This window comes from Bison bison, unplaced genomic scaffold (assembly GCF_000754665.1).
Source record: "Bison bison bison isolate TAMUID 2011002044 unplaced genomic scaffold, Bison_UMD1.0 scf7180017864203, whole genome shotgun sequence".
Classification (NCBI taxonomy): Eukaryota; Metazoa; Chordata; class Mammalia; order Artiodactyla; family Bovidae; genus Bison; species Bison bison.
In genome coordinates, this window is record NW_011494775.1 from 1,345,291 (window position 1) to 1,361,102 (window position 15,812).

At 41.1% G+C, this 15,812-nt stretch overlaps 1 protein-coding gene across 4 annotated transcripts in view; it reads left to right on the plus strand.

Annotated features, from left to right (window-relative positions):
• KLHL3 (kelch-like family member 3) overlaps positions 1-15,812 on the plus strand; it is a 126,956-nt gene that overhangs the window by 81,947 nt on the left and 29,197 nt on the right. For all 4 annotated transcript variants that reach the window (XM_010844473.1, XM_010844472.1, XM_010844474.1 and 1 more), the window contains 2 exons: positions 583-699; positions 12,060-12,209. In XM_010844473.1, coding sequence (XP_010842775.1) covers positions 583-699; positions 12,060-12,209 — 267 coding nt within the window. The remainder of the gene's footprint in view (positions 1-582; positions 700-12,059; positions 12,210-15,812) is intronic.

A 15,812-nucleotide genomic window follows, 5' to 3' on the forward strand; every position in this document is an offset into this window, starting at 1 on the left:
AGAAATGAAATCTCTCCTCAAAGGAAAGGTTCAATCCAAGGAGAAATTTTTGCCATTCTCTGTCATTCAGTTTCAAATTCACCATTATTACCAACTTTTGTGGGGGACATCTTTATAGTTTTTGTTCTGCATTAAACGAACATGGGAAATAGATGAAGAGAGGGATTTTTGTGATGAAGACATTGCCCCCAAGGCTTCTGGTCCTCTTGGAAAGTCTTTGTAAAATTTGATTCAGAGTTATTGCTCTGCATTTCTACCCTGGGGTAACTGTTGGAATTGATTTTTATTTTGCAGTGAACCTCGATGATTCTATGTTTGGGGCAGCAGGTTTTTCTTAGTGTACATTTGTGTGCGTGTGTATGTGTGTGTGTATGAGGGAGGCAGAGAGCACTCTCTGACATGACATCAGGTAGTAAATATATTCTGTTTTTATTAATATTTTCAATATTAGACCTTAGATTAAATGCCTTTGTGGATGACTTGTAACTTTTCTTTCTTTTTTAAGGTTGAAGAAATTGTTTGAAAGCTATTTTAAAGTTATTATCTCTTTGCTAAAGTTCCCTATTTCGGTTTTCCTTACAGGTATTTGAAGCTGTGATTTCATGGATCAATTATGAGAAAGAGACCCGTTTAGAGCACATGGCAAAACTGATGGAACATGTCCGTCTCCCTCTCTTGCCGAGGGATTACCTCGTCCAGGTGAGTGCTGGGTGAAGAATCAAGTGCTTCCCTGGTCAGCCCGGCCTCTAGGAGTAGCAGTGGGCAACACTGGTTGTATGGAATGGTGAGGAGTTTCATGGGTCTTTGGTGTGGAGTGAGGGCACTGAGCCACTGATCCTCAGTGTGAGGATGTGTTAGTGTAAGGTTTAAGAGCATAGGTTTGAGAATGAGACACTTAGGTTTAGTTCCTCCTCTCCCACTTCTTAGCTTTGAGTCTCAGTTTCTTTTTCTCTAGCAGGGAAATTGTACTACAGCCCAGTGGGGTTGTTATGTGGACCAAGGAGTTGTATGTAGTTCAGGTGTTTAGCATGGAGCCCAGGGACAACATGTGTTCAACAGAAATTAGCTGCTGCTGTTGTACAGGACTTCAGCTAGGAGGGGCATTTCTATGTTCATGTTTCTATGTTCCCTTTTTGCTTCATGTTAGGCAACTTGGGGCCTAATTCAGGACATAAAAGCCAGCTCTTCACAGCTGCCTGGATTACATACTGCATATATGGGCTTGCCAGGTGGCTCAGTGGTAAAGAATCCGCCTGCCACTGTAGGAGACACAGGAGATATGGGTTCGATCCCTGGGTCAGGTAGATCCCCTGGGGGAGGGCATGGCTACCTACTCCAGTATTCTGGCCTGGAGAATCCTCATGGACAGAGGAGCCTGGTGGGCCCATTCCGTGGGGTCGCAGAGAATCGGACATGACTGAGTGAGCACACAGTGCTTCCTCTGAAACACGGCGCCACATGTTTTTTCATTTAATCCTATAACAACCCTGTGAGCAGAGGTTATAACCCTCTTTTTACAAATGTGGGCTTTGAGGCTTATGGAGGTTGGGATTTATGCGGAGTCTCCAGCTAATAGGTAGGTGGCAGGGTCAGGATTCAAATCCATGTCTGTCTGGCTCCAGAGCACCCCACATTCCCTAAGCAGGCGCCACCTTTAATACTCTCTGTTCTGTTTGTGCATTACACAACTGACTTTGTAGCATAAGTGGCATTAGATGTTTTCCAAATAGGCAGAAGATAAAACTTAATAGATAAACAACAAGTGCCAAGGCAGAAGGCCAGCTCAGCCGTTCTCAGGAAGTCTCTGGGAGGAATGGCAGGCGTAAAGCAAGGATAAGAGGAGGCTCAGTATCCAGCGGCAGAGCTCTGTCACTTGACCATAAGACGCCAGGTAAATCCTTAACCTTTTTAAGCCTCTGCCTTCTCATCTGGTGAAAAGAGCCCCTGCCCTTATAGGATCATTTGAGGATCAAATGAGATAAATCACGTAAAGCCGAATATCCAGCGTTCAGTGATACTACTACTCTCGTCACACCACTGCTGCTGTTGGCACTAGTGGGAGACAGTATCCTTACCAGCCCTTGTAAAGTCCTCAGTTTGTGACAGTGTTGACCACAGGCCTCAGAGGTCAGTGGAATGTTCTCTGTATGTCTGAACCTCAGCCCTCTTCTCAGGGTGTTAAGCCAATCACTCAGTCATGTCCGACTCTTTGCAGTCCCGTGGACTGTAGCTCGCCAGCTTCCTCTGTCTGTGGAATACTCTAGGCGTGAATACTGGAGTGGGTTGCCATTTCCTTCTTCAGGGGTCTTCCCAACACAGGGATTGAACCCGGGTCTCTTGTATTGCAGGCAGATTCTTTACTTTCTTGGCCACCAGGGAAGCCCAGGGGCCAGAGTGTATACTCAATAACCTTCAGACGTGCCCTGCGTTTTACACTGTGGATGGTACCACTGCCACCTGGTGGTCACACATTCTTCCTGTAGGAGAGGCCCCCTCAGCAGAGGAACCAAACCCACCCCAGCTCCCAGTGTTGGAACCAAGCCTCCCACGGAGTGGGCCCAGCCACCTGTAGAGGTGGATGCTTGGCCTCCAGCACAGTCTCACCTGCACAGGGACCAAGGGCAGCCCGTGGCATTGGGTTCTGGAGAAAGCTAAAGGGCCTTAGAGAACCCGTACTCACCACCTCCATCTGGTGCCTGCAAGGGAAACTTAATGAAGACTTTAGGAAATAGTTCCTGGGTTATTAGGGCAAGGTCAGGTTTAGGTCTGGAGAAGAAGGAAGACAGAGACAATGAGCGTGAGATCTGTGATGTGGGACTGTTTATTTAAGGTTTTTTTTTTCACAGCACCTTCGGAAGGAGATATTTCATTAACACTCATTTGACCTTGAAACGTCAAACAGTTCTAACCACTGAGGATGACTGATGGAGGAAGAGAGAAAGGAAAGCTCTGGGCAGACTTGTACCAATATTGATTCCTAGGGGAGGTGTTTTTTTTTGGTTGTTGTTGGTTGGTTTTTTAAAAATAGCTAACATTTATTAGGTTTTCATTAAGTATTTAAAAATATTGTGCCAAGTGTATAACATGGTATATCTTATTTAAAAATTTGTTCTTGTCATAAAATATGTATGATATAAACTTCATCCTTTTAACCATTTGAAGGGTATAGTATAGTGGCATTAATTGCATTCATTGTACTCTACAACCATCACCATACCCATTTCTAAAACTTTTTCATCATCCCAGATTGAAACTCTGTACACATAAGTACTCTCTGAATGAGTGCTTTGGGAGAAGTAGCTACTCATGCATTTTTCCTTCTTCCCAAGCTTTCCTCTCCCACCCTTAAAAATTTTTTTAACTGACCCTAAATGTTTATGATTTGTCCCAATTCGCCTTAGGCCCTCAGTGGGACAAAAAAAAACCTTCCCAGAAAAGGGAGTGTTCCTGGGGATTGTCTGTGGGGAAGGAGGCATCCAGAGGTAACAGAGGTGTTTTCACTGACCCTCCTTTTCCTGGCATTTCTGACACCGCTCTGCAGATGATGGCCCTGGCCACATTCCCATTCCTAGTTACAGGTAAGGACCCAGGAGAGGCTCAGTCAGGCCTGTGCATGACCACTCCAGGGCTGAGAGAGTTGAGATGGAAAGGCCCTTCTCATTCTCTGACCAGACCTGAGGGCTCATGGTCAGAACCCTTGTTTTGGTCATCATTTTCTCCCCTGAGGTTCAGCACTGAGCTGCTGAACCAGGAGACGTTCAATCACTGTCAGCTGCTGAAAGGAACTGACCTTTGCCGATAGCTCCCAAACACTCCAGCAAAGAAAACATGAAGTAGCCTTCAAGGATCACACTACCCCTTACAAACATGTCATGTAGCAATCTGACCTATACCCAAGGGCAGAGATTTGAGAGTTGGGATACCAACATGGTTCATGCTTAGCTTTGTGCATGAAATATTTAGGCTTAAGTCCTTGGCTCTAGAAAAAAGCATGAAGAAGTCACAACCCCAGCTTAGTTGGGGTCCAAGTGGAGGTCAGTTGGTGGGACTTCAGTGCAAGACATTCTTTCTGCTCTGATATGTTATAGAGTGCCTCCCTGGCTGCTTCTCCCTGAGGCTTGTATAGTAGGAAAAGGGGCATGAATTCTTCATGAACACCACCTTATTACTCCCAGTGCCTGTAAGAGCTGGCTGTTGGGTCCCACTGTCTTCCTGTTTCCCTCCCTCTCCTCTCAAATGCCTGACCATTTGCCTTAAACATTATAAAGTTTAGGTTGATACAAACATAATTGTAGTTTAGGACTGTGAATTTTAAATCACTGTAACTAGGCTTAAACACATCTTTTTTTTTTTTCTTTTTAATTTATTGTTTTATTGAAGGATAATTGCTTTACAGAATTTTGTTGTTTTCTGTCAAACCTCAACACGAATCAGCCATAGGTATATGTATATCCCTCCCTTTTGAACCTCCCTCCCATCTCCCGCCCATTCCCACCCCTCTAGGTTGATACAGAGCCCCTGTTTGAGTTTCCTGAGCCATACAGCAAATTCCCATTGGCTCTCTATTTTACATATAGCAATGTAAATTTCCATGTTACTCTTTCCATATATCTCACCCTCTCCTCCCCTCTCCTCATGTCCATAGGTCTATTTTCTATGTCTATTTCTCCATTGCTGCCCTGTAAATAAATTCTTAAGTACCATTTTTCTAGATTCCATATATATACATTAGAATATGATTGTCTTTCTCTTTCTTACTCACTTCACTCTGTATAATAGGTTCTAGGTTCATCCACCTCATCAGAACTGACTCAAATGTGTTTCTTTTTATGGCTTATTAATATTCCATTGTGTATATATATCACAGCTTTTTTATCCATTCATATGTCAATGGACATCTAGGTTGCTTCCATGTTCTAGCTATTGTAAATAATGCCGCAATGAACAATGGGATGCAATTTTCAATTTTGGTTTCCTCAGGGTATATGCCTAGGAGTAGGATTGCTGGGTCATATGGTGGTTTTATTCCTAGTTTTTAAAGGAATCTCCATACCGTCTTCCATAGTGGCTGTATCAATTTTCATTCCCACTAACAGTGCAGGAGTGTTCCCTTTTCTCCACACACTCTCCAGCATTTATTGTTTGTAGACTTTTTGATGATGGCCATTCTGACCAGTGTGAGGTGATATCTCATTGTAGTTTTGGTTTGCATTTCTCTAATAATGAGCGATGTTGAGCCTCTTTTCATGTGTTTGTTAGCCGTCTGTTTGTCTTCCTTGGAGAAATATCTATTTATGTCTTTTTCCCACTTTTTGATTGGGTTGGTTGTTTTTCTGGCATTGAGTTGTGTGAATTGCTTGTATAGTTTGGAAATTAATCTTTTGTCAGTTGTTTAATTTGCTATTATTTTCTCCCATTCTGAAGGTTGTCTTTTCACCTTGCTGAGTTTCCTTTGCTGTGCAAAAGCTTTTCCGTTTAATCAGGTCCCACTTGTTTACTTTTGTTTTTATTTCCATTACTCTAGGAGGTGGGTCATAGAGGATCTTGTTTTGATTTATGTCATCAAGTGTTCTGCCTTTGTTTTCCTTTAAGAGTTTTATAGTTTCTGGTCTTACATTTTGGTCTTAATCCATTTTGAGTTTATCTTTGTGTATGGTGTTAGGAAGTGTTCTAATTTCATTCTTTTACAAGTAGCTGTTCAGTTTTCCCAACACCATTTACTGAAGAGGCTGTCTTTGCCCCATTGTACATTCTTGCCTCCTTGGTCAAAAACAAGGTACCCATAGGTGCATGGGTTTATTTCTGGGCTTTCTATCTTGTTCCATTGGTCTATAGTTCTGTTTTTGTGCCAGTACCATACTGTCTTGATGACTGTAGCTTTGTAGTATAATTTGAAGTCAGGAAGATTGATTCCTCTGGCTCCATTCTTTTCCAAGACTGCTTTGGCTATTTGGGGTCTTTTGTGTTTCCATATGGATTGTGAAATTTTTTCTTCTAGTTCTGTGAAAAATGCCATTGGTAAGTTGATAGGGATCACATTGAATCTGTAGATTGCATTTGGTAGTATAGTCATTTTCACAATATTGATTCTTCTTACCCAAGAACATGGACTATCTCTCCATCTGTTTATGTCATCTTTGATTTCTTTCATTAGTGTCATCATTTTCTAAGTAAAGTTCTTTTGTCTCCTTCAGTAAGTTTATTCCCAGATATTTAATTCTTTTTGTTGCAATGGTGAATGGATTGATTCCTTAATTTCTCTTTCTGATTTTTCATTGTTAGTATATAGAAATGCAAGTGATTTCTGTGTATTGATTTTGTATCCCACAACTTTGCTAAATTCACTGATTAGTTCTAGTAATTTTCTGGTAGTATCTTTAGGGTTTTCTGTGTACAGTATCATGTCATCTGCAAACAGTGAGAATTTTACTTCTTTTTTTCCAATTTGGATTCCTTTTATTTCTTTTTCTTCTCTGATTGCTGTAGCTAGGACTTCCAGAACTCTGTTGAATAATAGTGGTGAAAGTGGACACCCTTGTGTTGTTCCTGATCTTAGGGGGAATGCTTTCAGTTTTTCACCATTGAGAATAATGTTTGCTATAGGCTTATCATATATGGCCTTTACTATGTTGAGGTAGGTTCCTTCTATTCCCATTTTTTGAAGAGTTTTAATCATAAATGGGTGCTGAATTTTGTCAAAGGCTTTTTCTGCATCTATTGAGATTATCAAATGTTTTTTATCATTCAGTTTGTTAATATGGTGTATCACATTGATTGATTTGCATATATTGAAGAATTCTTGCATTCCTGGAATAAACCCAACTTGATCATGGTATATGAGCTTTTTGATGTGTTGCTGAATTCTGTTTGCTAAAATTTTGTTGAGGATGTTTGCATCTATGTTCATCGGTGATATTGGCCTGTTGTTTTCTTTTTTGTGTGTTGTCTTTGTCCGGTTTTGGTATCAGGGTGATGGTGGCCTCATAGAATGAGTTTGGAAGTGTTCCTTCCTCTGCAATTTTTTGAAGGAGTTTTAGAAGGATAGGCATTAGCTCTTCTCTAAATGTTTGGTAGAATTCTCCTGTGAAGCCATTTGGTCTTGGGGTTTTGTTTTTGGGGGGATTTTTCATCGCAGATTCAATTTCAGTGCTTGTAATTGGGTTGTTCATAATTTCTATTTCTTCCGTGTTCAGTCTTGGAAGATTGAACTTTTCTATGAATCTGTTGATTTCTTCCAGATTATTCATTTTTTTTTGCCATATAACTGCTTTTGCTGCATCCCATAGGTTTTGAATTGTGTTTTCATTGTCATTTGTTTCTAGAAGTTTTTTGATTTCCCTTTTTATTTCTTCAGTAACCTGTTGGTTATTTAGAAATGTGTTGTTTAATCTCCATGTTTGTGTTTCTTACAGTTTTTTTTTCAGGTAATTGATTTCTAGTCTCATAGCATTGTGGTCAGAGAAGATGCCTGGTACAATTTCAATTTTCTTAAATTTACTGAGGTTTGATTTGTGACCCAAGATGTGGTCTATCCTGAAGAATGTTCCATGTGCACTTGAGAAGAAGTATTCTTCTGCGTTTGGATGGAATGTCCTGAAAATATCAGTGAGATCCATCTCCTCCAATGTATCATTTAAGACTTGTCTTTCCTTATTACAGAGAAGGCAATGGCACCCCACTCTGGTACTCTTGCCTGGAAAATTCCACGGACAGGGAGCCTGGTAGGCTGTAGTCCATGGGGTCGCTAAGAGTCGGACGTGACTGAGCGACTTCATTTTCACTTTTCGCTTTCATGCATTGGAGAAGGAAATGGCAACCCACTCCAGTGTTCTTGCCTGGAGAATCCCAGGGATGGGGGAGCCTGGTGGGCTGCTGTCTATGGGGTTGCACAGAGTCGGACACGACTGAAGTGACTTAGCAGCAGCAGTTTCCTTATTAATTTTCTGTTTTGATGATCTGTCCATTGGTGTGACTGGGGTGTTCAGAGTCTCCTACTATTATTGTGTTACTGCCAGTGTCTTCCTCTTGGATTTATCCCTTGATCATTATGTAGTGTCCTTCCTTATCTCTTGTAATCTTCATTATTTTAAGGTCTATTTTGTCTGATATGAGGATTACTACTCCAGCTTTCTTTTGCTTCCCATTTGCATGGAATGTATTTTTCCATCCTCTCACTTTCAGTCTATATGTGTCTTTAGGTCTGAAGTGGGTTTCTTGTAGACAGCATATATATCGGTCTTGTTTTTGTATCCATTCAGCCAGTCTGTGTCTTTTGGTTGGAACATTTAATCCATTTACATTTAAAGTAATTATTGATATACATGTTCCTATTGCCATTTTCTTAATTGTTTGGGGTTGATTTTGTAGATCTTTTTTCTTCTCTTGTATTTCTTGACTATATAAGGTCCTTTAACATTTGTTGTAAAGCTGGTTTGGTGGTACTGAATTCTCTTGATGTTTGCTTGTCTGAAAAGCTTTTTATTTCTCTATCAATTTTGAATGAGATCCTTGCCAGGTACAGCAATCTTGGTTGTAGATTTTTCTCTTTCAGCACTTTAAATATATCCTGCCATTCCCTTCGGGCCTGCAGAGTTTCTACTGAAAGTGTATAGGGTTTCTGTTAAGTGTATGGGGTTTCCCTTTATGTTGCTTGTTGCTTTTCCTTTGCTGCTTTTAATATTCTTTCTTTGTGTTTAGTTTTTGTTAGTTTGATTAGTATGTGTCTTGGCATGTTTCTCCTTTATGGGAAACTTTATAGTCCCTTTCTCCTGAATGGGACTCTTTGTGCCTCTTGGACTTGATTGACTATTTCCTTTTCCATGTTGGGAAAATTTTCAAAATTTTCTCATACCTTTTCTGGTTTTTTTTTTTTTCTTCTCCGACCCCTATAACTCGAATGTTGGTGTGTTTGATACTGTCCCAGAGGTCTCTGAGACTATTCTCGGTTCTTTTCATTCTTTTTACTTTATTCTGCTCTTCAGAAGTTATTTCTGCCATTTTATCTACAGCTCACTGACTTGTTCTTCTGCTTCAGATATTCTGCGATTGATTCCTTCTAGAGTATTTTTAACTTCAGTAATTGTGTTGTCTGTCTTGGTATGTTTATTCTTTAATTCTTCTAGGTCTTTGTAAATTGAATCTTGCATTTTTTTTTCCATTTTGTTTTCAAGGTTTTTGATCATCTTTACTATCATTATTCTGAATTCTTTTTCAGGTAGTTTGCGTATTTCCTCTTCATTTATTTGGACTTCTGTGTTTCTAGTTCGTTCCTTCTTTTGTGTAGTATTTCTCTGCCTTTTCATTTTTTTTAAACTTATTGTGTTTGAGGTCTCCTTTTCCCAGGCTGCAAGGTTGAATTCTTTGTTCCTTTTGGTTTCTGTCCTCCTAAGGTTGGTCCAGTAGTTTGAGTAAGCTTCATATAGGGTGAGATTTGTCCTGAGTTTTTGTTTGTTTGTTTATTTTTCCTCTGATGGGCAAGGCTGAATGAGGTGGTAATCCTGTCTGCTGACGATTGGGCTTGTATTTTTGTTTTGTTTGTTGTTTAGATGAGGCATCCTGCACAGGGTGCTACTGGTGGTTGGGTGATGCTGGGGCTTGTGTTCAATTGGTTTCCTTTGCATGACTATTTGATACTCCCTAGGGTTAGTTCTCTGGTAGTCTAAGATCTTGGAGTCAGTGCTCCCACTCCAAAGGCTTAGGGCTTGATCTCTTTACAGACTGTTCTCAATGGATTTCCCTTCTTTGCTGAGCTTCAAAGCTGGTTTTCCTAATAGGCAAAGTCCAAGGTCACAAGCAGTAAGTGGAAGAGGCGAGGTGAAAATCCACGTCTGCCTCCCCCCGAGCCTGTGCTCTACACAACCCAGTGCATATGATGACATCCACAAGGAGACACACGAAGGGACTGATTTCTTTTGCAGTAGTCAAAATGTCTTTAAGATACCAGGTAGAAAACATTTTCAGTCCACCAGATGCTTATTTAATTTTGAAAAATCAATTTCTATGAAGCTGCTCTGAGAAGTAGTTTTGTGTTTGTTAATGCCTGGTGATATTCTTGAAAAAGTAGAAGCCAACTTCAGGCCATAACAGGTAGAAACTGAGAAGAAAAAGGCTCTCTTCTCTAATACTTGGTCATGAAAATCATGATTCATTCTTGCAAAAATTGTACTGGATCATTACTTACATATCTTACCAAGAGTTCATTCTAGAAGTCATCTGAAGGGGAAGACTGACCAAATCAGAAAGTACCTACAGGATGGTAACCAGAATGGTGGGGCTTCTGAACTTCACATAAGGAACGACTGAACTAGCTGGGAAATAGTCAACCTTCCAAGATCTTGGCAGCTGAGAAATAAAAGGCAGAGGGAGGGAGCGTGGAGCAGGAACAGCACCTAGGCATGTGCCCATAGGGGTGGCTGCCTGAGGTTCCCAGGAGCAGAGGGCAAAAAGTCCTGTGACTGGACAAAACATCTTTATTAATCAAAATAGAAACCATTACCATCAACACATTTTTGCCAGTGAGAAATGTTTGTTTATTCCTGTAGCATAAAAATCCATGCTTCAGGATTCAAAGAACTCTTGGAAAGCGTTTTCTGCCTCCTGCTGGTGGTGGAAGTGTTTTCCCTGCAAAAAGTTGTCAAGATGCTTGAAGAAGTGGTAGTCAGTTGGTGAATATGGAGGATGAGGCAAAACTTCATAGCCCAATTTGTTCAACTTTGAAAGTGTTGGTTGTGTGGTGAGTGGTTGTGATTGAGTATTGTTGTGGAGAAGAATTGGGCCCTTTCTGTTGACCAATGCTGGCTGCAGGCATTGCATTTTTGGGTGCATCTCATTGATTTGCTGAGCATACTTCTCAGATGTACTGGTTTCACCAGGATTCAGAAAGCTGTAGTGGATCAGACTGGCAGCAGACTACCAAACAGTGACCATGACCTGTTTTTGGTGCAAGTTTGGCTTTGGGAAGTGCTTTGGAGTTTCTTTGTGGTCTAACCACTGAGCTGGTTGTTGCCAGTTGTTATATAAAAGCCACTTTTCATCACGCATCACAATCCAATTGAGAAATTCATTGGACGTTCGTTGTTACTGTATAGTATAAGAGAAGACGACACTTCAAAGCAATGATTTTTTTTTTTTTTCATTTTTGGTTGGCTCATGAAGCACTCACTTATCGAGCTTTGTCACCTTTCCAATTTGCCGAACAACCATAGAATGGTCGGCTTTGAGATCTTCGGCAACTTCTTATGTAGATGTAAGAGGATCAGCTTTGATGATGGTTCCCAGTTGGTCGTTGTCAACTTCCGATGGCTGGCCACTGTGCTCCTCATCTTCAAGACTCCTGTCTCCTTTGTAAAACTCCTTGAACCATCACTGCACTGTACGTTCATTAGCAGTGCTTAGGCCAAATGCATTGTTGATGTTGTGAGTTGTCTCCACTGTTTTACAACCCATTTTGATCTCAGATCACTCAAATTTGGTTTTTGTCGAACATCATTTCTATAGTCTAAAATAAATATAAATAGCAAGTAATTAGTCATTAGCAAAGAAAATATAAAGCGAGAAATGCACACTAAAATGATGTATAACATAACCACATTTATCTAAGAATGTATTCCAATATCAAACAGCAAAGTTCAGCAGTGCAAAACTGCAATTACTTTTGCACCAACCTAATACATTCCAATCAGGGGGCATGTGGAAAGAAGCCTTAGGGACAATAAATTGTCTTTATATTATTTACATTTACAAGAAAATACAATGTGTGAGGTTGTGGGGTACTTTAATATGCCTGCCTTGCATCTTACAGATGAGGAAACTGAGGATCAGAGGAGGTAAGTAGTAGAGCTGGGATTTGATGCCAGAGCTTCATCACTTACTCCATTGCACTCTTGAGATGCAGGAGGTGGGCACCAGGCCAGAACTCTGGACCTTGGTCTTGGGGTTTGAAACAATGCGATGTGGGAATGGATGAGTGTGGGAGCACAGGAATGTCTCAGCCCAGGGAGATGGCTTAGGAAATGGGGCTGAACTCTGCCCCGGGATCACCTGTGGGTTATTACCTTTAGACAGTTGAAGAAGAAGCTTTGATAAAGAATAACAACACCTGTAAAGACTTCCTCATCGAGGCCATGAAATACCATCTGCTCCCTCTGGATCAGAGGCTCTTGATTAAAAACCCAAGGACCAAGCCCAGGACTCCAGTCAGCCTGCCCAAGGTAAGTCCCAGCCCACTACCAAGAGTTGAGACTGTGACCTGGGAAAATGGCCTTGCACACCTGTCTCCAAGTCTCTCCTCACCTGTGGCTGCCCCGCATCTCAGTTGTATTTACCACCTAGGAGATGGAGTCTGCTGGTTCTTCTCGATTCTACCGGCACCTCTCATTTCCAGGGTCTTCCTTTCCTAAGAGTGTCAAGGTAACTTTCAGTGTCACCAGGGAGGTTTGAGAAGAACTCAGGCTCTTGTCTTCTTCTCTCTTTCTTGTTTCACACCAGGGTTTGGGCTCTATTTCATTTGGAAGCAGAGGAATGGCTGTGCAAGTTTTGACTTAGTGGTGGCTACAGCAATCTTTTCTCTAGGCCATTCTTTGAGTCAGAATAGCCCTAGTCTGGTTTCTCCCCTCACCACAGAGCCAATAGGGACAATTAGGGCTGCCAGAGGAGAGAAGGGCCCTTGAGGAGCCTGACAGGTAATAAGGCAGGGGAAAGGAATGGGGGAAATGAAAGCATGTGAGGGAGCCAGGGGGAGGGAAGGGTGAGCATAGCAGAGGACCATGATGGAGAGTCTATGCTGGTGCTGGCTGCTCTGGTTCCCTGTGAGTCCCCTTCTCTCCCTGGTCCTCAGGTCCCTCACCTCCAGAATGAAAAGGATGCTGCAATATATAGTCTGTAAAGTTCTTTCTGGCTTGGCATCTGCATCATCTTTCCAGGATCCTAACATACGAAGTCTATGGGGGAGGTCCCAGCCAACCCAGGAAGAAGGGTGGAGGAGAGGGGTGAGTCATGTTGGCTCATCCATTACAAGCAGGTGAACTCGGGGGTTATGTTGACCCTCGCCTTGCCCTCTCCTTCCCCTTTGCGGTTTGCCTTACTCCTCACCAGCTGCTTCCAGGAAGGGTTTCACGGGGCTCAAGAAGCATGTTGTCCGAGACTCAGTGTTTGGATTTTCCAAGGTTTGCTGCTCCTTCTCTCCATTCTGCTGTGTGACACCAGATCATGGAGAACATAGTGGCTGCAATGTGAATGTCCCAGATAATAATAGAAACATCTGGCATTATTGAGTACTTACTGTACACCAAGCAGTGAACTGAAGGCATCACATAGAAGGTAGAAGTAATTGTCCTAGTTCAGCAAGGAGGAAGCTGAAGGCCAGAGATATTAAGGAATTTGCCTAAAGTCCACACAGCTAATGTTGTAGAACCCGATTTTGATTTGTGTTTTTCTCCCCCTCCAAACCTATTCTTGAACCCGTACCATCCTGCACCTGCTCCACCTTTGTAAACCTGAGAGTTTTACCTACCTGTTTGCCACCTGTTGCCAGTGCTGGCTAGAAGGGCAACTACAGGGCATGGACTGCTGTCTGATAGACCATTTGCCTTACTGCATGTTGATGTGTTTTGTTTTGTTGGAATATTGCATTGAAATGTTTTCATGTTTTTCAAAGTGAAAATAACTTTATTATAGAAATATGTGTTCATTGTAGGTTATTAAAAGGATACTGCAATTTGGAAATAAAGTAAAAACCACCTGAAACCCCTCCACCCAGGGACAATGACTTTGGTGAATTTTCTTCTGGACATATCTCTGCACACTTATTCACAAATAAATCAAAACACACACTTTTAGATAAATGGACTCTTGCTAACGGATTGAAATCTTTTTTGTCTACTCAACCAAGTGTCACAGACTACTTTCAGTGTTATCAGTGTGGGTAAAACCAGCATTTAAATTGTAATGGAGTACAGCGTTTAATTATATTTATGTACTGTTATATATGTAACTATATTGATGGGCCTTTCAATAATTTCCAGTTTTAGATATCTAAACATTTACGTGTCAGATGTCCTTTTAAAGAGGGCATCTTGTTTTGGTTTGCTTTTCTTTAGTTGTGAGTAAGGTTAATCTTGGTTTCATGGGATTTTTGGCATTTATTTTGGGTGGGGCATGGAACTTTTCTGTTCATGTCCTTTTCCCATTTTTTTTTTTTGTTGGACTGTATTTTTTTTTTTTTTATTAATGGTTTTTAGATGTGCTTTTAAAAGAGTTTAGGTCTTTGTATGTATTTTAATATTTTTTTCTTAGTTTTCAGTTTGTCTCTAAATTTGTTTATAACATTTTGAAATCCTGAAAAAATAATAGGTAGTCAAATTGATCTATCTTCTGCTTGATGCACTTAGAATTGGTTTTTGTGCAAGGAGTGAGAGTAGGAATTCAGCTTTGTTTGTATGGTAAGTCATGAGCCAGTTGCCTCAAAGTTATTTTATTCAAAAGTCTTCCTCTTTCCGATGGACTTGAATGTCACCTTCAATTATGGTCTGAATTTCCACCAGCTTTGTTTCTGAAGAATACTGATTCTAAGGTACACTGTTGTATTGTTTTGTGTGCAGGCTGTTTCTTACACCCTGGGTTTTCAGCTGGCCTTGTTGCTTGTCTGTGACTTTTCTCTTTGGAAGCTGAGTTTCTCATCCTTTCTGATATCAGGGTAATGATGTGTTTTCCTGGTGAGTGTATTCTGGAGCTAATAAGTGGTGCATCACTGGCCCATTTTCTTTGTGTGGTAACCATAGCCAGTGACCTCTCCTTTTTCTAGGCTCCCCATCTGGGTGTTACGACATACACCCACAAAAAAACAGTTTTGAAAATCAAAGCCAAGTTTGTGTCTGGGTCTGCACTAAACAGCCTGACCCCCGGCCTCAGCAACATACCTTGTGCCCCTTCCCAGATACTTTGTGTATAGTTGAGCAGAGTTTCAGGAAGCCAAAGATGTCCCCATGTTGCCTCTACTCCTTGAGAACCATTTATTTTCCAATGAAATGTTTAGATTTCTGGGCACATAGCCTTCTACAGGTGACTGGAACCATGATTTCCTTTGAATCTGTTGAAGGGATTAAAAAAAAAAAGGGCATGGCTACTCTTTGCCTCATTGTTCCCCCAACTTTAATCCTTGAATGATGTAAGATTGTGTTGTCCACCCTGCTTCTCAAACTCTTACTCCTGTCACCACTGTGTGGGCACTTATGTTAACAAGATCCCTGCTGCAGGGTTGAGGAATGGGGTGTGCTGAGGGGAGCTGTCACTGTGAAGATTACAGACTGTGCTCATTAAATTGTGACAGTAGTAGGTCAGTGTAGTCATATCCTTACTTTACAGAGTTTACTCAGACAGGTTAAGTAACTTGCCCAGTTACACAGCTAGAAAGTTTAGAGCTGGGGTTTTAACAAGGTCTGTTCCATTACAAATTCTTGTGCCAAACTGCTTCTAGGAACAGGTTTTCAGGTTTTGGTGACAGGTGAAAAAAGATTCTTTTCTTTCTCCTCCTTTTATTTTTTTTCTTTTTCCTTCTTTCCCTGCTTCTGTTTACTCTTTCTTCTCACCTTCCCTTCATTTTTCCTTTATTTTTTTCTTTTTCTTTCTCAGCAAGATATTCTTTCATTACAGCACTATAATATCTCATTCATCTTATTAAGAGATGCATTTCTAATACATTTATTTCTTTAAGTCAAGACTTTATATTTTTAGCACGCTTTTAGATTCATAGCCAAATTGAGGGGAAGGTAGAGATTCCCCGTGTACCTTCTGCCCCTACAGTGTGTAGCTTCCCT